At 39.4% G+C, this 23,032-nt stretch overlaps 1 protein-coding gene across 6 annotated transcripts in view; it reads left to right on the top strand.

Moving 5' to 3' along the window:
• KIF16B (kinesin family member 16B) overlaps positions 1 to 23,032 on the top strand; it is a 218,987-nt gene that overhangs the window by 7,675 nt on the left and 188,280 nt on the right. For all 6 annotated transcript variants that reach the window (XM_050952005.1, XM_050952007.1, XM_050952006.1 and 3 more), the window contains exons 2-5: positions 13,262 to 13,331; positions 15,601 to 15,714; positions 19,787 to 19,903; positions 22,589 to 22,686. In XM_050952005.1, coding sequence (XP_050807962.1) covers positions 13,262 to 13,331; positions 15,601 to 15,714; positions 19,787 to 19,903; positions 22,589 to 22,686 — 399 coding nt within the window. The remainder of the gene's footprint in view (positions 1 to 13,261; positions 13,332 to 15,600; positions 15,715 to 19,786; positions 19,904 to 22,588; positions 22,687 to 23,032) is intronic.

Raw genomic sequence — 23,032 nt, 5'->3', positions numbered from 1 at the left:
GGCCCCTGAAGTTCCCTTGTGCATATATTTGTTCTCTGATATCTTTATATATGGAACTCTGTCACCTTGTTACAGTTGCTTTAAATATTTTGGAATCAGTTACTCTGCTTTCGTATTCGCTTCTAGCCAAAACAAATGGAAGTGTCATTCTTAGGAGTGACAGTAGATATTGAGTAATCATTTGCTGTGATGTAAACCTATAAACTCATGATACAAAACTCAAGGGTGTTGATAAATAGTTTGTTTCTTTACAGTTTTTTAAAATGAAAAGATAATTGTTCAGTTTGTTACTAGTAAGATATACCCATTCTCTTACTTGAAACTTAAGATGCCAGTTCCTACATCAGCTAAATCTAGTCCGTAGAGCAGCTCAACTTCACAAGTACAAAAAGCGGAACTTATTTAAATTAAAGAACTGATCTTTAAGAGGTAGGGAAACCTTGGCACTTCGGTTTAGCAGTTTTCTCAACCTAACAAATACAATACATAGGCTTTAAATTGAATTTTAAAATTTTCCCCATGACATTATGATTTTAGAGTAGGTCAGATTTTGGGACTTTAAGTTTTGAAGTATTCTTTTAAATAACAAATGTTTTTGGACAAATATGAAGCATGGGCTTTGGGGTGTGTGTGTGTTTTTCTTTTCAAAAGAGAGAATTTGTAAGGTCCTAAATGGAGATGCCTCAACTATCTTCTTAAATTCTGGATTGATTTTCTTTTATTAGTAGATAACATATTGTTTGAATGGCCATTAAATGTTTTACTATGGCAATCTGTTACTCAACAGTAATGCTACTTCACTTTTACCCTGATTTTTCCTATTGTCTTCATGGGATAGGCTGTAAGGCTGAGAACTACCCAGGTTCTATTTTAAGAACTGGCAACAGCTAACTTTGTAAATAAATAACATGGGTGAGAACACTTTCTCCTCTCTATACAATAAATTTCTGCTTCTCATCTGTTGACTTTTGAATATAAAGTCATTAAAATAATTTCACTGAGCACCTCTTGGGGTAAGGTAGGGCATGTCTTCAGTGTCCTCTTAAAAACAAAAATGACTCTTTACACTCTTCATTTTAATAACCAGTATTTCTGGAATGTTGTGTGTGGAACTTTGCAAACACAAGAAAATGTCCCTGATTCAAAGAATTTAAATCACATTCAGGCGGGCATATACCATGCCAAGGATCCATTTTTATCTGCAAAATTTGTAGGGAATGATGACAACATGGAGGAGATTGTTGGAAGACTACATCAAGTGAAAGGGTTGAAGAGGAAGTGGACTTGGCTGATTTAAATTGGAAGCTGTGCTAAAGGTGAGGGACAGAATGAAAAACAGTGTAGGCTAAGAACTGTAGAAACAGCAGGTCAGAATGTCCCAGGGATTGAGACATTTTCTTGCAGTTCCACTTTCAGGATCATAAAACAGAGGTGATGATATGGACTTGTGGATCCTGGTGAGGGAGAGGCAGCCAAGCATTTTGCTGGTGCCTCCTTATGGCAGATGTCCAGTATAGGTACTTGGTATGGGTTGTCAGATAAAATGGATTGGAAAAGGATTTGAAGGAAAACATCCCTTAAGGGAGCTGGGGAGCGGGGCAGGGAGTTTGGGGTTCCTGCATCCTGTACAGCTGGCCACCAACTAGCCTCCTTTCACCTGATATGAGGGGAGGATGGTGAAGTACCAGCAGTAGTATTACTTTGACTTGGTTGGGGATTATGTGGAAACGATTAAGGAAAGGATGATTGACCTGTACTGTCGAACTTATTGCTGGGTACTCCCAGATATTTTAGGTGAATACAGTTGCAGCTTTATTAAACCACATCCATTGCCTCTTATTTTCCTTCTGATATGGTAGGACAATGAAAAACAATGTTAGGCTGAGAACTGGAGAAACAGCAGGTCAGAGCCTCTCAGAGGTAAAAGAGGATGTGTTGCACCAAGTCGTCAGCTAGTGGGAATGCTCACTGAACATCATAAGAAAGAGATGCCAGTGTCAACAGTTACACAGCAGGATGGAGCTGAGGGTGAGGAGGCACTGACTAATGATTACCATCGTTTGGAGTTCTGTGGTGCATGTGTTTTCCCAGTCTCTCTCATCTGACAAGCAGTAAAGCTAGTAATCTTTCATCAAGCACGCCAAACTGTTTTTTTTCCCCTCTCCCTTGGGGCTCGTTGAAGTTTTGCTATTTAGAATGTGGGGTCATGAATTTGCTATGATATGGCCTCAGAAAAGGGCAATGCACTTTTGGCTTCCATGCACGCAAGCATCGCATGAAGCTCAAAGGTTCTTTTCTGTGTGGCGTGTTACAACTGCCAGCAAAGATTAGAAGACATAAGTCGACAACTATTTGAAGGGTATAAATACCTAGGAGAAAGAGGTGTTAATTATTTAGTTAAAGCTCCTTATTTTAGGAGCAATGGGATGAAATTAATAAAGGAAATTTAAACTGCATATAAAGAAATACATTTTAATATGGAGATTTCTTTAGACTGTGGAATAGTCTCCCAAGGTAAGAGTCGAAAACTTAGTCAGTTGGAGAATCTACAACTCTCCGATTAAAATATTTGAAAACACTATAAGGAATAATCTTGCATAAACGGGGAAGTGGACGGGAACTAGGTGACCTTATAGGTAACTTCCTGTTTCTGACTTCTATATGATTCTGTGAGCTCTTGTAATGTGATGTGTGTACAGGTCTATGTGTACCCTGCAGGACACCCTGTACATTTCTTGCCATTTGTGTGTGTCCCACAGCTAGGACTTGGTCCAACTTTCATTTAAGTTAATGGTAAAACTCCTATTGATTTGAATAGAGCAGGATGGAGCCCCTAATGCTAATAGGCCAAATTTTGTGTTCCTTTAATTGAATGGTTGGGCTGGCAGTTAAGCTTGCATACAATATGGAAATACAGGATGCCTCTGTCTACATATGCTTGCTTTCCTGAGCTTTCCAATTTTTTTTAATGTTAATGCCTCATATTTGTCAAGCATTATAAGGGTTTATCTCAATTGCTGCCCTGTTTCCATCATTCTCCTGTGTAGCATTAAAGAGCAAAATGTTTCCAGTGCCATTGTGACTGGAGTATAATGGTAGTGTGGGAATGTGTGGTGCAAACTTAGTTATATTTCTGTTTTTAGAACTTTTTTTTTCTTTTTTGCAGGCTACACTCACATTTAAAACATTTTGCATCCCGAATATTCAAACTGTATTTCTTTTATAGTGGCTTATATTAAAAACATAAGCATTTATTTTAGTGATTTTTATCCAACACACTTTTGAGGCACCTACGTGTCTTATGTAAATAAAATTGTGAATTACAAAATAAACTGAAACCTCCACCCCTCACTGTGAATTCCCTGCAACCATACCAGGAAAAGACAGTGAATCATAAGGTTGTAACTCCCATGATGAACTAGAAAGTAAGAGAGAGAGAGAGACTCTGTCACAACTGAGATTTGATTTGAAATTAACACCGATTTTTGAGATTTAGACCGTAACTTTTAAAATAAATATTTAAAAAGTTGTTAGAGTTGTGAACAGTTAATACAACTACACTCCTTGAACTGGTGCCTCTGAAGTCTGACTATTTGAAATGAATGACAGGTTTCAGAGTAGCAGCCCTGTTAGTCTGTATCAGCAAAAAGAACAGGAGTACTTGTGGCACCTTAGAGACTAACACATTTATTTGAGCATAATAAATAAATAAATTGAATTTGTTAGTCTCTAAGGTGCCACAAGTACTCCTGTTCTTTTTGCTGAAATGAATGAGTTTATAGGTAGGGCCAGCTGTGTGAATGAGTCGTCATGTTTATACTGGTTAGATACAAAATACACAGATACCATAGCTATTGAGAGTGTATTCTTAAACGGAGAGATGCGCCAGAAATAGTGAAGCTCTGAAAGACTGAGCACAAGCGGGTAATTGCTAGTTAACTAAAGTTATCATTCAATGTATGTATCCTAGTAATACCCAGAGGCTTTGATCAGCTTTATGAAGACATGGTCTTTGTCCCCAAAGAGTTTATAATCTAAAATCACAAGTGATATAGGAAGGGTGCAGTAGGAGGGGACACATTTATAACTTTTATATAGACATATTTACATTTTCAAACGTTTAAATTATTTTTACTTCTGAAAGTGTCTAAGTGCCTAATAACCCCATCTGCTCTTCGAGCCAGACTTGTATGTATCACAGCTGAGGAGAAGTGGGAAGAAATATGTGGTCTTAAAGGTCAGTTCAGGGAGAGTGCTCAGTCTTGAAGAAGACACTGTTCAAGTTTTAGTTGTTCGTTTAAATTATCTTTTAACTTAATATAAAATGCAGTAACAAGTGAGAGTAAACTATGGAGGTAGGATACCATCATGAGTTTAGTCAAGGTGGGAGCTACTCAGTTTTCTGAACTGAGGATGTCACATACAATTACAAGTACTTAACTTGTGACCAAGTGGTGTATAGTGCAGATAAGGCTTCAAAGCCTAGGTAGAGAATCATGAGGCCAGAGTTGCTGAACAGAGACATAGTTACTTTTCAAGGTGGCATATAAGGACAGCGTGGAACAAATCCATCTCAGAACTGGCTTCTCTGATCTCCAGTTGAGAGAGCTTTTCTTATCCTGGGGGTGGAAAACCAAGTATATGAAGGAAGAGCACCTCTTCATTTCAGATGTGAAGTAGAATGTCTGACAATGAAAGAGGATGCTAACATAATACAGTAGGAATTACTGAAACATGATGGAAAGATAAAAATTACTGAGATAATGTAATATGGGGCTATAAACTATGCAGGAAGGACTGACTTGGTCGTAGAGATAGGGATCATGGAATCTTGTAGTTTTACAAATAGAATGTTAATAACTTGTGAATCTGTTTGGATATGGATAGAAATCATCATAAGTCATAAGTACAAATATAGACTAAGGTTATACTACTAGTCTCCTGATTAGAAGAAGAATATTGAATACATAATGTTGAAGGACTTCAAAGGGACAGTTCAGTCTAATAATACAGTTCTGATGAGTAACTTCAGCTACTTGCGTACAAACTGGTCAGATGACACAACTGGACACCGTTAATTGTCTTGTGGCACATTTGAAAATGGGACTTACAGCCAAAGTCACTTACACACTTTTGAAAAATTCTACTTGTTATAAGCTATGTAAAGAAATTAGGTCTCGTCTGGCAATAAAACCTAGTGGTATGGTTACAGAATTATTTCAGTTACACCTCCCAGTTTGAGGTTATCATAACTTCCTGAAATGTTTCTGGACTGAAACATTCTGTTTGGTGTGAACCACAATGTGAATTTTTTGGTGAAAACTTGAGGAAGTCTTTTTGGCCATGACAGCTGGATAATGTTGAAAACAAAATTCTAATTATCCCCTTAATGTCATGGCAGCAGCAAACAAATTAAGCCTGAAATGTACTTAATAGCCTTTATTGGGCATTACATTCTGGTAGTAGTCTTCTGATGAAGAGTTGTGCCTATGCGAAGTTTGAGCAAGGCATAGCACTCCTTTTCAATTATGGCGTAGTTTTGTTAATTTTTTTGCTTCAGTAGGCAGTGGGGTGCCTCTTCCCCTCCCCCCAATTCTGTCTTGTATCAATACTGGACTTTGGTTGTTTTCTGTGTGTATTTTTTTCCTTTTGTTTTTTATTGATAACAAAACACATTCCTGGTACTGGTTCTCTTCCTAAAATTTTCCTCTGTGACATCACAATTGATTACTGTATAAGTAATTCAATAATAAACATAAAACCATGCCTTCCTTGTGGGAATAAGCATCAGGAGCAGATGAATACCTCATGAGTCATCAAATAATAAAGAACAAAGACAGTTGAATTATTTCTAGGTGTTTTCCAATTTTCAGCAGTATCTTAAAGGTGAACTGTGAAGCAAAGGCAAAAATTGTGCCCTTTTGCTGCTCTATGTATAAAAATGGTGTCCCAAGATTGTCTTTCATTTGTTTATATCAGGGGTTGGCAACCTTTCAGAAGTGGTGTGCCAAGTCTTCATTTATTCACTCTAATTTTAAGGTTTCGCGTGTCAATAATATTTAAATTAGAAGGTCTCTTTCTATAATATATAACTAAACTATTATTGTAATGTAAATAAGGTTTTTAAAATGTTTAAGAAGCTTCATTTAAAATTAAATTAAAATGCAGAGCACCCTGGACACCGGTGGCCAGGACCCGGGCACTGTGAGTGCCACTGAAAATCAGCTTGCTTGCTGCCTTTGGCATGCGTGCCATAGGTTGCCTGCCCTGGCTTTGTATGTTTACTGTGCAAGGACTTTCCAGTTCTTGGTTCCCTTTCCTTGTGGGAGAAATTTGATAAAGGCTTGTGAAGGACTAGAATAGTGACATCACAAGAGAATGTAGTGAGGTTTACTCTGTTCCTTGAAATGTGCGGGGTTAGTTTTAATGGTTTGGCTTGGATTACCTGCCCATGCAGTGGGGAAAAAACCTCCTCTTATGTGGGCTGACTAGATCTAAAGTCCAAGTGCATAGGAATAAGGAGGACTACTTGCCTGCTTTCTTCCTCTGTGGAGCAGTTGTGCAAGGAACTGGAATCTTGATGGGGAATGGGTAGTAATGCAGCGCATAGAGAAAGCAAGGGAGGAAACATGTCTCAGAAGTGTCTCTGAGTCACAGTTTCTCAGTTCTTCTCCTGGATCAGTACAGTTTATGTACCAGCCCACCTCATGGCTCTGCCTAATGTCGGATCCTAGTCCTATAAAAGTGAAGAAGAATTATTAAATCTGTGAGCAGATAATCCACTTGTCAGACATACAGACTATTGTTATTATACCTTAATTTCTGGTATTGGTACTCTTGATACTGAAACAAGGGCCTGATATCTATAATAGTTCTCCAGAATTTTTTCCCCTACGAATATCTGAATTTAGTAGTGCTAGAGGGTTAATACTAAATACTTAGTTAAAATATTTCCTGACATCGGTGTCAAGCAATTTACCTGCCTTGATCACTTTATAACATTAGTTCTGAGCCAAGAGGCCATAGGTTGTAAGCTTAATTATAGAGCCCGACATAGTGTATGAAGTGGCAGTGGTGAAAGGCTGAAAATTGGAGTGGAGCATTAGCTTGAGAGTAGATGTGATTTCAGAGGAAACAAGTTCTTTCAATGCAATAAATTATCAAGCCATTAAACGTAAACTCATTTTGGTAGCCTTTCCCTTTATTTTACTTTGTATAAAGAAGGGAAGGGAAATAGAGGCTTGTATCTTATTTCTGGTGATAATGTGTTTTTGGGCAGTGTTTGAAGCTCACGTCTAAATTGTGAACTACGGCTCAGATTGCATGGTAAGTACCGTGTATTGTAAAAGTTGCTAACTGCGATAGGCTTCTTTTCAGGCCTTCAGTGCTCATATAATGGTAATGGGACGGTGAATTGCAGCTTATTACTTTGCTTAATTTTTTGGTAATTAAGATGACGCGTTCAGTCCCAAATGTTTTGAGCAAAATTCAATTCCAAATAATACTTGTGTAAAGACTGCAACAGCGTAATGTTAGACTGCATTATGGCTACATAATTGGTCTCCGTTTAGATTTTAATGGAATCTGTCAGCTTACAAAAATCACGTATTGGAAACCTAGTATTAGTAATATAAATAATACATTCTTTAAACTGATTTAAAAAAAATCCATTTTACTTTCCATTATTTATTCTCTTTACATTTGCATTTCACCCAGTTTTGACAGTAAATAGCTCAGATCCTATATTCATTTTTAACCTTGCCCTCACTCCAGGAGTAAAATCCCTGATTTTCCTTTTGCAGGTCACCTTTTTAGGAGGTTCCTTTTTTTTAAAGAGGTCTGAATCCCAATTCTATTATGTACAGCCTTATAAATTGATAGAGTAAAAGAAAAATGCTGAGACCTTACATGTGGTCAGTGTTATCACAAAAATAAGTGACTGAAGATTTCTTGTAAAAACAATATGTAATACATTTTTATATTTAAAACTCTTTTTGGCAACACTGTAAATCAGGGGTCAGCAACCTCTGGCACGCGGCTCACCAGGGTAAGCACCCTGGCAGGTTGGGCCAGTTTGTTTACCTACTGCATCAGCAGGTTTGGCTGATCGCGGCTCCCACTGGCCGCGGTTCACCGCTCCAGGCTAATGAGGGTGGCGGAAGCTGCGGCCAGCACATCCCTCGCCCCACGCTGCTTCCCACAGCCCTCCTTGTGGCACCTTAGAGACTAACAAATTTATTTGGGCATAAGCTTTCGTGGGCTAAAACCCACTTCATCAGATGCATGGAGTGGAAAATAGTAGGGAGGTATAAATACACAGCATATGACAAGATGGTTGTTGCCTTACCAACACTGACCCCCCCCACACTTGGTAAGGCAACTCCCATCTTGTCATATGCTGTGTATTTATACCTCCCTACTGTATGTTCCACTCCATGCATCTGATGAAGTGGGCTTTAGCCCACGAAAGCTTATGCCCAAATAAATTTGTTAGTCTCTAAGGTGCCACAAGGACTCCTCGTTATTTTTGCTGATACAGACTAATACGGCTACCACTCTGAAACCTAGTATTGGGTGGTGGCGTAAGAGACAATCTCAATCCATCTCCTGGTAACGATACCACTGGAAATGTTTCTCCATTTCCCCTGTCTGTCACCAGTATCAGAATTATTTTTCTTCAATCTGGAAATATAGAGCTAGTCAGGGAGCTGGAAGAAGCTGTGGGGGGGAAAAAAATCAATATTATAAAGAGATCATCCTCAAAGGCAGTTGTAGTGTTTTTCTGGTAAACCTAAATTCAAATTACAGCATTAACTATACACTATTAAAAGTCTGTTTTTATTGGGTTAAAAATAATGTAATCAATGTATTGATATTTAAATAAGCATCTTTATTGGCTTATTATTTATTATCTTTAGTTCATTGACTGAGGTTTTTAAAATCTCTCCTGTTCCTTCAGAATTACTTCTAGAAGGAGACTGAATGGGATAAAGAGTGACTTATCAATGAGCAAGGATTAAGAAGTGATGTTCCAGCCTACCATTTGGAGGGAAATATTAAACCAAAAGTCTTTCCTTGGTCCGCTTGTGCTTGGCAAGGCTATTCCTTGGCTGGGAGGGAAGAGGGAAGAATTTACTCTCTGCTATTTTTCATTTTAATCTGGCTAAGTACATATCAAGTAGTCATGAAAACATGGTTATTATTTTAACTCCTTTTACTTTGCTGTGTGTCAGTCAGATATGATTATTTATTTGCTAGGTGACTTATCGATCTGATATTTGTAACAGCTGATGTTATTTTTGACTAATATTGTGAATATCATTTTGTCTGGTGTACAACACTACTTGCTCTTTAAGGGTATGGCTACACTCGAAACTTCAAAGCTCTGCTGTGGCAGCGCTTTGAAGTGCAAGTGTGGTCGTAGCGCTAGTGCTGGGAGAGAGATCTCCCAGCGCTGCACGTACTCCACCTCCTCATGGGGATTAGCTTACAGCGCTGGGAGCCACACTCCCAGCGCTGGGACACTGTTTACACTGGCGCTTCACAGCGCTGTATCTTGCAGCGCTCAGGGGGGTGTTTTTTTCACACCTCCGAGCGAGAAAGTTGCAGCATTGTAAAGCGCCAGTATAGCCATGGCCTTAGTTTAGCTTTTATATTTCACACATTTTTATAATGCATGGGATGTTGTGTGACAATATTTTTAATGGGTAACCTTATTAAAACAAATGTAATTACAAATATGCATATGGACTACTCATGTTTTGTAGTTAGGTATAATGAAATCAGATCTCTGCAACAGCTTGGCACATGTTTCCCAGGCACTGAGTTGGCTCTTTCTTGATATTTCAGACAGGCAGGAATGCTGATTAGAATGTAGTTGCTAACAGTTGAGACTGTTTTCCAAGACCAGTAATCCAAATAATTCTCGAAGTCGCTAGCCACTAGAGGGGGCCTGTGTGAGGGAAACTAATCTAGTGAGATTGTAGCTTGCTCTTTCTTTGGTGTCTTCAGGTGTTCATGGGAGGGCATATGTCAGGGCCGTAATTCGATTATCTCTTGCCCTGTCTTGGCTTTTCCAGGGTTGATCTCCTTTATGTCTTCCTCACTCTCTGCTGCAGAATTGGACAGATTTTTGTGGAACAGCCACTGGGGGGGAGGAGAGGGCTGTTAGACTACAGGAGGAGAGAAGCATGCCTCCTGTGGCTACAACCAAAGTCTCTAGAGCTGCCAACTCCGAGTATTTAAAACACTCGGTCTCTCTCTCTCTCCCCCACCAATCATTAGCATTAAAAAATACATTTGGGGTTCTTGATATTTGCCGTGAAGCAGTGGTGGGCAACCTGTGGCCTACGGGCCACTGGCAGGCCACGAGACAGTTTGGGTACGTCTGCACTATGGGATTATTCCAATTTTACATAAACTGGTTTTGTAAAACAGATTGTATAAAGTCGAGTGCACGTGGCCACACCAAGCACATTAATTCGGTGGTGTGCGTCCAGGTACCGAGGCTAGCATCGATTTCTGGATCGTTGCACTGTGGGTAGCTATCCCATAGTTCCCGCAGTCTCCCCCGCCCATTGGAATTCTGGGTTGAGATCCCAATGCATGATGGTGCAAAAATAGTGTTGCGGGTGATTCTGGGTAAATGTCATCACTCATTCCTTCCTCCGTGAAAGCAATGACAGACAGTCATTTCGTGCCCTTTTTCCCTGGATTGCCCTGGCAGACGCCATAGCCTGGCAACCATGGAGCCTGTTTTGCCTTTTGTCACTGTCACCGTATGCGTATTGGATGCCGCTGACAGAGGCGGTATGCAGCGCTACGCAGCAGCATTCATTTACCTTTGCAAGATAGCAGAGATGGTTATCCATTGTTCTGTACTGTCTGCCATGCCATTGTAAATTGGCGATGAGATGATGGTTATCAGTCGTTCTGTAGCGTCTGCTGCTGTCATGGGTGCTCCTGGCTGAGGTCGGCCGGGGGTGCAAAGACAAAAATGGGAATGACCTCCCGGGTCATTTCCTCCTTTATGGTTTATCTAAAAATAGTCAGTCCTGCCTAGAATATGGGGCAAGTGTGCTAGAGAACCAGTGTACCAGACAGCACAGCCACTCCGTGTCAGAACCCGCAGAAATGATGAGCTGCATGCCATTCACGGGGGGTGCCCCTGCAACAACCCCACCCGTTGCTTCCCTGCTCCCCCAACCCTCCTGGGCTACCGTTGCAGTCCCCCCCGCATTTGTGTGATGAAGTAATAAAGAATGCAGGAATAAGAAACACTGACTTGTTAGTGAGATAAAAAGAGGCGGAGGCAGCCTTCAGCTGCTATGATAGTCCAGGCAGTACAGAATCTATTCTTTAGACATGAAAGGAGGGGGCTGATGGAGCTCAGCCCCCAGTTGCTATGATGAAGACAGTTACCAGCTGTTCTGTAGCATTTACTGGGAATGACCGGGAATCATTCCTATTTTTGCCCAGGTGCCCCGGCCGACCTCACCTGAGGCCAGCCAAGAGCACTCACGGGCTGATGATGACGATGGATAGCAGTCATATTTTACTGTCTGCCACTGAGGAGGGGAAGGGAGAGGGTGCTGTTCATTGCCTCAGCACCATGTCTACCAGCAGCATGCAGTAGACATAGGGTGACATATAAAAAAGTCAAGAAACGATTTTTTTCCCTTTTCTTTCATGGCGGGGGGAGGGAGATAAATTGACGAGCTATACCCTGAACCACCCCGGACAATGTGTTTGACCCTACAGGCATTTGGAGCTCAGCCAAGAATGCAAGTGCTTTTCGGAGACTGCGGGGACTGTGGGATAGCTGGAGTCCTCAGTACCCCCTCCCTCCCTCCATGAGCGTCCATTTGATTCCTTGGCTTTCCGTTACGCTTGTCGTGCAGTACTATGCTGAGTCCCTGCTGTGGCCTCTGTCTGGAGATTTTTTCAAATGCTTTGTCATTTCATCTTCTGGAATGGAGCTCTGATAGAACTTATTTGCCTCCCCATACAGCGATCAGATCCAGTATCTCCTATACGGTCCATGCTGGAGCTCTTTTTGGATTTGGAACTGCATGGTCACCCGTGCTGATCAGAGCTCCATGTTGGACAAACAGAAAATGAAATTCAAAAGTTCGAGGGGCTTTTCCTGTCTACCTGGCCAGTGCGTCTGAGTTCAGATTGCTGTCCAGAGCAGTCACAATGGTACACTGTGGGATACCGCCCGCGGGCCAATACTGTCGATTTGTGGCCACACTAACCCTAATACAATATGGTAATACCGATTTCAGCGCTACTCCTCTCTTCGGGGAGGAGTACAGAAACCGGTTTAAAGAGCCCTTTATATTGATATAAAGGGCCTTGTTGTGTAGACGGGTGCAGCATTAAATTGGTTTAATGCTGCTAAAATCAGTATAAACGCGTAGTGTAGACCAGGCCTTTGTTTGCATTGACTGTCCACAGGCACGGCTGCCTGCAGCTCCCATTGGCCGGGAACAGCGAACCACGGACACTGCGCGCGACAGGTGGCCGTACCCGTGGACAGTCAATGTAAACAAACTGTCTTGTAGCCCACCAGCGGATTCCCCTGATGGGAATTCCCCTGATGGGTTGTGTGTGGCCCGTGGGCCACAGGTTGCCCACCAATGCCATGAAGGCTTGTTTGTTGTTTAAATGAAAGCTGAGATTCTCAGGTTGCAACCCGATTCTAGCAGCTGGGACATCACAAAAAACACAAAATATTGTGAGGCTTTTAAAGTAAAATTGCGAGTGGTCAACACTGGGTCTCTAAGGAAGAATTGCAGTTAAAACAGTACTCAGTTCATTACCTGGGCCACGTGGCCAAGTTGGGTCCTGATTCAGGCCAAAACAGAATTGTTGCTAACTTGATGGAAAGAGCTAAGGTTTCCTTCATAATGCTTTATTTCAGAATTCATTAGAGCTAGCTGGAGAATGCTCCCAACAATTTCACCAGGCTTTGGATCAGATCTGCCAGTAAGAGAAAACTATTAATTGAAGTGTCTAATCAAACTTCTGGTGTTGAATTTTTCCTGGAAGGGACTTGGCAGAAGGAACTTGGAAACAAGCTCAGGCAATACAAATATATCAGAAATGTAAAGCAGTAAAGCATGCCTCAATGAAAAAAGAAATTGACTAATATTCATATACAGTGCTAAAGTAGTGTTATAAAAACAGTTACTCTTTGATTCCTGAATGCAAGATAAAGTTTTTTTCAACAAACTGAAATCATGCTTTTTATTTACAGGGAAAAGGACCTGGATGCTAAATTTATTATTTCAATGGAAAAAAATAAAACAACTATCACAAATATAAAGGTGAGTGTTCTCATTTGGGAAGGAAAAATTATAACCAAGTTAGCCATCAAAACAAGGTTCTGATAAATAGGTAATTGGTAGTGTCCATTTCATATGAGGGAGAGGCCTTTGGTCTCTGGCTTATCTACATCTTTGAATTGTTGTCTGGAGACCAAGATAGGGAAGTTACTATTGTTTGTTGTACAAATTTCATTTGAAAGGCAACCCATAGGACCCGTTTCTTAAGTATTTCTGTTGCTGTGGCCATTCACTTAGCTGGAGGATGAGTGCTTACAATGGAAAAAAACATTTATACTCTGTTTCTAATGAGCTCCAATTTTCCATCCTGCTGTACAAACAGCCTTCCAAAATTGTAGTGAAAATTTACTAAATCAGGTGGAAGGTCTACTTGCCACTATTTACTAAGATGATTTAAAATCTTATTAAATTTTTCTTACTTGCCAAAAGATAACTGACTGCACTAGGTATGCAGAATTTTTCAAGGTGTGCAAAACTCACCTGCAAATATTTAAAGATATTAAAGGTATGTTGATGTTCTGAAAGCCTCCAATGACAAATGTTAAAGAGGCTTTCAGCACATAACTAATTTAAAATCATTAAAGGTCCTAGTTGTGCTGGCCATTTCTTACGTAAACCAGGCTATTACATCTGCTATCAGCAATTAAGCTGGATGTACAAATACCCCAAAGGAGTTATGCCATTAGATTTGTATTTATATGGAGTGGTTTTACAAAGACTTAATACACATGACTTCTGGGATTTCAGAAAAATGTATAAAATGAAATATATTGTGGATGTGTGTGAGATAGTATTTTATGGCCAGTTATCTGCATGCACTCTTGCTATCCTCACCACAGATGGGATATCCCAACATTGTGTATAGTTGGGTAGAACAGATGTAGGAATTGGCTGGTGAGATTTTTATTTCAAAGGAATTTAAAATGGGAATGAAGAAAGGTACAATAAAATTAAAATATGCTAAATAATCATGCCTTTGTTACTTGATGGATTCAGCAAATTAACATACTTTTAGTTTATGTAACAAAAAATGTAGGTCTTTATTTTAAACTTTTGTTATTTAAATAATGCTACATAGTCAAATATCTTTAGATTTTTTTCTTTGTGCTATTGTAGCACCTTCTCATCAGTGCTTCATAAACACTGTTCCGCTGGTTCTCCACCAAGGGTCCGGGATCCACTTGGGGGGCTGCAAGCAGGTTTCAGGGAGTCTGCCAAGTAGGACCAGCAGTAGGCTGGGGCTCAGGGCAGAAAGCCAAAGCTCCACTGCCTGGGGGGCTGAAGCCTGGGGCTTCAAGCCCTGCCACCCGTGGCTGAAGTCAAAGCCTGAGCAACTTAGTATCACAGGGCCCTCTGTGGCATAGTGCCCTGGGCAGTTGCCCTGCTTGCTACTCCCTAATGCTGGCCCTGGCTTTTATGTTGAGAAAAACAGTTGTTGTGGCACAGACGGGCCATGGAATTTTATAAAATGTTGTGGGGGCCTTAGAAAGAAAAAGGTTGAGAACCCTGCACTATTCTACCTGATGCACCTTTCATATACACAAGCCTTACAACCTTTTTATAGCGGAGTGAGCCAAGGCACAGAAGTTAGATACTTTTCTTAAGATGACATAGTGAAACGAGTGGCAGAGCTGGAGATAAAATCCAGTATACCTGATGCATAGTACCCCACTCTTAACAACTACATTATGTTCCTGCCCCGAAAGGAGAATTGTGTGCGAGACTCGGATAGTAGTACATATTGCTAATGTCATGAGCAGTCTGCCTCCAGCATGATAATAGCCTTAAGCTGAAGGCATATATGACCATTTTAATTACATCTGTGCTTTCATATGCAATTCAGTTTGTACATGGTAAAGTGTTTGTTCATTAAGTAAATGTTCGGAATATTGTCTTAGAATTTCCTACACAGAATTTAACTTGTAATAACTAGTAGTGGTAAACATTACATAGTAACATAACAAAAATGAGCCATTACATTAAAAGTAAATTAAAATAAAGAGTAACATACCTACAGTGCTCTTTTAATAAGACTGTCCCTTTCTTATGAAAGCAGATGTTACTTGCTAACTTTTTTCACCACTAAGTGTGTATATTTGTTAGAATAACAAAAAGGGATAGCCTTTCATTAAAATGCTCTCTTTGTGTGCTCTCCTATGAAATTTGTGTTCCAATCATCCTATGTTGCAAAATGTCCTTTGAATTGATTACTTTATCATGCAACATGCCAACTCTTTTTTGTCTCCTGTAGATACCAGAAGGAGGAACTGGAGACATAGGAAGAGAACGGACAAAAACATTTACCTACGACTTCTCCTATTTCTCAGCAGATAGTAAAAGTCCTGTCTATGTGTCTCAAGAAGTGGTAGGCTTTCTAAACTTTTAGAATTGATTGATCCTTTTTATATTGAAAGATTAATGTGACGTTTCCTCCCTTTTACAGTTCTCTCTGCTCAATTTGGAAATTCCCTACATGTTTGAGAGAAGCGTTAGGACAGCCAACACAGTTAGCTATATGTTTTCTCGCGGTAGAGAAGGAATGTCCCTTGTCTGGTTCTCTTATATGACTTATTTTATTAGGTCAGGTTAGTGAAATCCTCAGTAAAGCTATTACTGTGCTACCTATATTTGTCACCTAAAAACTTAAAAATCACCTTCTGAACACCAGATACATCTGCTTAATTCAAAAAGACACAAACATTCGGTTTTTCCAGATAAAATCCTGTTTGAACTAGATTTATTAAGGATTTGAAAACCTGCTTGAAACAGGTTCTTGATCCTTCTCTCCAGAGTATTACATGCGAGCTTTCTAATGTAGAGTTGTAGACTTTGCCCTCTAAATTACCTTTCTTCTCTCACCCACAAGACCGCATATCTATCATTTATAATTATGTAGATCTGGTGACTGTCTCCTCCACCCAAGTCTAAACATATGGAGACTGTTTTTCTGAAGACAGGCTTGTGTAATTGCATGCACACTACATATTTTCACTTAATTTAGGCACACAAATGTAAGTGCACATTGGTATCCCACTAACTTTGAAATATGTCATATGTGCTTTTTGCAGGACCTTTGTTGCTTATGACCTTCCTAGTTCCCTTCCAGACCCAAATTAATTTATCTGACACAATTCAAATGTTTTTCAATATCGGCACTTTCCTCTTTTGATCCTGTACCAACATATTAGGACAATTGCTTCTCTCCTGTTGTATGAGAGAGTTTTCAGTATACTTAAATAATGGAAATTCCTGCTGAATTTATGGATACCAGTGAAGACCTTTTGGTATCTAGAGTTGCTGCAGATACATTGCAGTGGTGATGGTGGTGGTCTAGAATTAAGTGAAATTAGTGAGCCTGATCCCTGAAGACATGGGGGTTAAAACCAACAGGAAGACTAAAATAACTGCCTAAAGTAGAAAAATGGTAGTTCAGGCCAAGATTAAGGTGCATTATTATAACAGACTGTTTTTATTGGCAATGCTAACCAATATGGCTATCTGACAGGGAATTTCCACTTCTGGTTTTCTCTTTAACCATTTAATACAAACTAGTAGATCCCATTGTTAAAACTTCCTTATTCATTTTTATAGTTTAAATAATAGATTGAATTAAATTGTAGATTAAACACTTGATTACATCTTTAACTAAAGAAGTTATTAATTCTTGGCAATTCAAAATTTTTCCATTGCAGTAGTTGCCACTGTTTTCTTAGTTTTCTGAATTTTGTAGGTTTTATTTGTTTCTGTGCATGTATGCTTTGAAAAACAAAAATTAAGATAGTTAAAGATACTAAGTGAAGGAAAAGATTATAACTGACAATATTCATAAAAATCCCAAACTCAAACATTGAGGTCCCAGTCCTGGAAAGCATTTCTATTCAGAAAGGGTGCTTAAGCATGTGTTAAGTCCCTAGTGATGCTTAAGCATGTGCTTTTAAAGTTGAGCATGTGTGTAAGTGCTTTGCTGAATAGGGATAGATTTAAGCATTTTAAGGTTTTGCCCCTGTTTCAAACTAGGGCAAAGTGCCTTGGTGCAAGTCACTTTGACACCTGTGGAGGATTCCTATACAAGGCACACTGCTTGTGGAGGAAAAAAACGCCAGTGAGGGAAGACCTGAGGGTGCAGCAGCAGCCTGAAACAATAGCTCCTAGAAGAGTGAACTGTACCATTCCTATCAATAGGATGTTAACTGTGAAATCTAAAAACGACTTTCTTAAATGTCAACATTCACTATTGATCTTTACAACAGACATACCCAATTTAAGTGCATGTCCCACAATCCCAAACCTGTCTCCCAGATCTTCTTGGGTACCAAAAATCCCAACAGTTCTCTGCCAAGCTATCAAAACCTCCATTGTCTATCATGCATTTGTGTTAAATAAAAAGTCCTGTGGCACATGGAGAACAGAAGGCCATCTTCAAATAAATTAACTTCAACTTCAAAAATAAATACAAGACAGGCTGTCCTCCTTGTATTACTCACTTTCATATATAATTGAAAACATTCATATTTTAACATGCATCAAGCTGCTACAGAATTTCCAATCGACTACACCAGGGTACTGCATAAACCTTCCTGCCTAATTCATGTCCAGCTCACTGTGGAGCACAATGGATACTTGAATTACTAGCATATTTGGTCCGTTATTAAACTTTTGCTATGTACACATAACTGAGTGATAAATGAAACTGTATCTAGCTTTACATGTCCTATCAATGCCCTCTTGTGGACATGAATTGTGCTACAGTGACCCAGAAATTAGACTAGAGATTTTACCTGCTGATCTTTAGCTGTATATCTGTGCAACAAGAATGAAGATAGATTTTTTTTTTCTGATCAGTTGTACTGGCCTTTTGAAACCACTAACAGAAGGCCCTAGCGATTCAGTCCTAGTGCTAACAATATGTTCTGTTCAAGTTGATGCACTGGGCAGTAATTCAGAAAATGGTAATCTCTGGTTGCTTCTGTCTAAACATCATTGCTTTACTTTAACCTGAATAAATTTTCAAGAGTCATGTAGCATAATACAATTTTATGTTGTATAAAGATGTTCTTGTTCCCCTAGAGTAGACAGATTGTGTAGTGAGAAAAAAGAGACTTGTACTAGATTAGTGGGGGGGATTAGGGATAGGAACGGGGCTATACCAAGGGCGGGATGAGTGAGGCAGCTGTAAAGCCACGGGGCTGGTAAAATGGGGCAAAGAAATGCCTAATAAAATCAGCAGGGAGTGAAAATATGCTTGCTTGCCCTAGATGCTAAAATATCTAGTTACAGCTCTGTATAGGAATAATGAGACACAACTCCATGAGGCAGGTTTGAGCATACCCGTCAAGGGATTACCAAGAGTGAGGCAAATATTGGACTGGATTTTGACATGAATGAGGTGTCAGTGGAATTATTTGGTGATAATACAGCTTCAATTTTTTTGAACATTTGGGAAGATGGATAGTGGCAATCTTCAAACGCTAGAGTCTAGAGATGGTCGAGGGGCAATTAAGGCAACATGAAATGTAGGTATGGATGATGATTTCAAGAAAGGTACCATCAGAATGGCATTAAATGGGAGACATTCTCTTCAAATAACAGGGAGAACATGAGAGAATTGTGCTTACGATTGTCTATGACAGAGGACCCCAAATCCTGGTACATGAGGGTGTTGAGAGTGGCACAGTATAACAGGGTGGTTTGTCCTCTTTAAGGGGTAATGGGGCCTGGAGCCATCCAACCCCACCACAACAGAAAGGAACCAGGCACACCTAAATGGCTATGTAGATGATCCAGGAGGATGGAGTGCTCTACAATGTCAGATTTGATTAAATTTGAGAGCAAAAGGAGAAGGGGCTATCTGAGGAAAGAAGGTAATTACTATAAAGAAGACATGTTCTCTGCTTTGGCCAGAAGGAAACAGAGTTCGAACTCAAAGGTTCTGTTATGCAAGAGGTGATTGGTGAGAGGAAAAAGGCCACTCATAGTCTCGGGATCAGGGAAGGGTTTTCTTTTTAAGACGGGAATAGACACTTTCAAATTCTGTAGCATTGGGGAAAATATTAAAGGTGTAAAGTAACTATTAACAATAGCAGAAAGATGGTCATTAGATAGTGCCTGGATTCGATTAAAAAAAATAGGGGAAGATCTAGGTTTGACAGAGAAAGTGAAAAGAATACTTTGGCACCGCTGTAAACTAAATATACTAGTAACATTCTGCATGTAATCAAAACGGTTCCTAGCTAATTCTCTAAAGCAAATATAACTGATCCAAACCGATAGCTTGTGTGTGTTAGTATATCTCTGCTGTTTTGTAGTATTTGCAATGCTATGTTGAATAGAATACATTAAACTATAATTAAAACTACTGCAGATATAATGATTTTTTTTAACTGTTCAGTCTCTTAAAAAGCCTTTTTTTTTTGTTTTTGTTTTGTTTTTGTTTTTAGGTTTTCAAAAATCTTGGCACAGATGTCCTGGCATCTGCTTTTGAAGGTTATAATGCTTGTATTTTTGCGTATGGACAGACTGGATCTGGGAAGTCCTACACTATGATGGGAAATGCTGTATGTCATGTTTTGCAGACTTCAGTTTTATTATGCAGTTGGATTCCTTTTGGAACCATCATTCTCTACTTTGTCTGCACATTGTTATTTCCATTTTATATCTAACTTTTAGTAGTTACGTGGGAGTCTTCAAAGTTCCTTATAGTTATGTGGGAGAAATTTTAAATCAGAAAAAATATCTTTTTGTGTTGCTGTTACAGCTAATAATAAGCTATTTGTCATGCACAGATCAGAACAAAAATCTTCAAATTGACTAGTGATTTTTGGGTACTCAACTTGAGACACCTTAAAGGGGCCATGATTTTGAGAGTATGTATGCTCAGCACTTTCTGAAAGAATCTGCCTGGTTCTGAAGGGGGAAAAAAAATCAAGATGGCTGTTTGATTCCTATTTGGAAAATAAATAAAACTTCAAAATAAAAACATTATGCAGACTTTAATTTTAAGGATTAAAGTTCTGGCTAACTCTGGCACAGGACACCTAGCAAAGGAAAGTCCAACTGGAGGGGCATTCTGACAGGAGTAGAGTGGCCCACAATTGACTCCATTGAGGGGGGATGCTTGCTTGAAAGGGGAAGGAACTGGCTGAGGAAACTTTTGAGTGGTGCAGCCAGTGGCATGCTGATTAAGTGCATCCCAGAAGCATCCTCTGTTAGCTGGTCTCTTGTACTCCTTAGCTAAAATAACCACCCACCCCCAGCAAAATTTAAGAAGGGAAGGCTGCCACTTGCCCTCTGCCAGTTAAATCCTTTTTGAACTGTAATTGTGTCACTAATTTTCACCTCCCTGAGCTGGAAGTGTGAATTTGACTCTGTCTTTTACATATTACTATACACACAGAATAAGTAACTTCGCGTATAATGTTATGAAGTTTTTTCCGTGTGGTGAATAAGCATAATAGAATGTTAGGGTGAGAGAAAATTTTATGAATGAAAGATATAAATTGCTGAAAATGGTGTGCTAAGTAACCTGCATATTGCGAGACTTCCTGAGTAAATCTAGTGGACATTATCTTCAAGAGATTTTGCTATGATATAAGTAGCAGTGTTTGTTTGACCCAGCTCAGAAATAGAGGTCTACATTGATTCTTCTCGCTGTGAGCCATAGTTACTGTACTTTGGCCGTATGTATAAGATTATATAAATTGATAGACAGTGGCAGTTGGCTCACAGAATCACTTGTATAAAACATTTGATCCTAGACTCTACCTATAATAGACAAAATTCAAGTTACAAGTAAATAATTTCCTTTTTTTGCTATTCCTTAAAGCACTAGTACTAAAATTGTAGTCAAGGGACTTTTCACCCTCCTAGAGCTTACAGTGCCATTAGCAAATATGCATTGATTGCCAAACTCTGCAAGTGGCACTGATAGTGTGTGCTAATATTCTAGTAACAGTGTATTCATTAGCAGAATGGGTCCCCAGATGAAGACTTCACTAGTGTGTAATCATAATTGGTTTTAGGTGCCTGTTTTTTTTAGATTTCTGTTCACTTTTAATTAATTTTAATAAGAAATATGCAGCTATATTTCTGACAAAACCACCAAAAACCCCTAACTTAAAATCGATGGCTAAATTAAACAGAAATATAAATCAAGGAAACGTGCAAGCACATGCTTCTTATATCTGAGGCCTGTAGTTAAGTTTACCCAAGAAATAAGTAAACTCAAGATTCTGGTGTCTCAGCATTTCTCTGCTGCCAATAAATGTCTGTGAAACCCCTGAGGGAAGTGTCTCAGCTACCTCCTAGTGGTTGGTCCACATAGAAGATAATAACCTACTACTGTTAGGAGTTACTGTGTTAGCTCAAGTGGCAGAGGTTTGTGCTGATAAACCACATGGGTGTGTTGGAATATATGAAACAAAGGTGTTAATCCAGTGACAGTTATGTTAATATTTTGGCCCATCTATTTCATTAAAATTAACCTATTTTTGGCGTGCTTTTATGTCTTTGTCTCGCTTTTATGTTTTTCCCCATCAGTAGGTGTCAATATGTTTCCACGTTATTCAAATTTTGGTTTTCACTTTTCAGAAACCTAGGAAATTACACACAAACAACTGTGCAAAAAGAACATTAAGGTTGCAAAATAAAGCACTTAGAAATAGGGAAATACAAGAGTTAAAATTGCCTTAATTCGCCCCCCATCGTGCACATATATTATGATAGTCTTTAATTACGCTATTGCATGCTGATATTTTCCACAGGACTCTGCCTCACTCAGTGCGGAAGATGGATCTGCTCTGGGGCTGGATCAGGGTTATTTAGTGCATGAGGTTGTTGTCTGTAGGACCCCTGCTTTTGTTGCAGATGTCGGAAGGTGTGTGACTGAGGCAAAGGGTTTAGGGGAGAGAAAGGATGGTTAAGGAAGTTAAATGCTGTCCTGGAGAACTGGATTCTTTCTCTGCTTTAAGTAGGTGAGATTTGTATAGACCAAATGTGTAGGGCACAGGGTAAAATCTAACTCAAAACTAAGGGCCAGTGCTAGGATCTGAATTGCAAACTGCTTAACCTCCAAGTTGCTATGTCTGCTAAATGTGATATTAAGAATATTTGCTAATAATTCCCTGCTGCATATCTGGCGCAATGACTTTGGGTATTTTCAATTTCAACTGGTGATTTCTTCTGTTTGGAAAATATACAGTGCATACATGTAGCGATGTAGAAAATAAAAATTGTTGTTGCAGGGCGATGCTGGCTTAATACCTAGAATTTGTGAAGGATTATTCAGCAGAATAAATGAAAAAACAAGATGGAATGAAGCATCCTTTCGAACAGAAGTCAGGTAGGTTTTGTGTACATTACAAAGATTGCTGGGAATGAACCTACTCTGTTATAAACTCCTTGTTTTCATGTTAGTATCGTTTTGTGCAATGTGGTTTTAGGGATGAAACTTATTCTTCTTCTCAGCCCGAAAATGGATTTTTGTGGAAAGCTCTGGTAAAATGTTATCAGAACTTCTCTGCTGGACCTCCCACACTTTTTCAATACTTTAAGAAAAATTCATGCTTTTATAAAGCAACCTTCACTAATCCTTCCCCTTGTATTCAGAAATTTCACTGCAGACAGAGACCAAACCTGGGAAACTTCATCTCACATGGTGAAAGTTTGACATGATTTATAGTCAGTTG

This window comes from Gopherus flavomarginatus, chromosome 4 (genome assembly GCF_025201925.1).
Source record: "Gopherus flavomarginatus isolate rGopFla2 chromosome 4, rGopFla2.mat.asm, whole genome shotgun sequence".
Lineage (NCBI taxonomy): Eukaryota > Metazoa > Chordata > Testudines > Testudinidae > Gopherus > Gopherus flavomarginatus.
The sequence above is the reverse complement of the archived record's forward strand: the minus strand, read 5'-3'. Positions and strand labels throughout refer to the sequence as shown.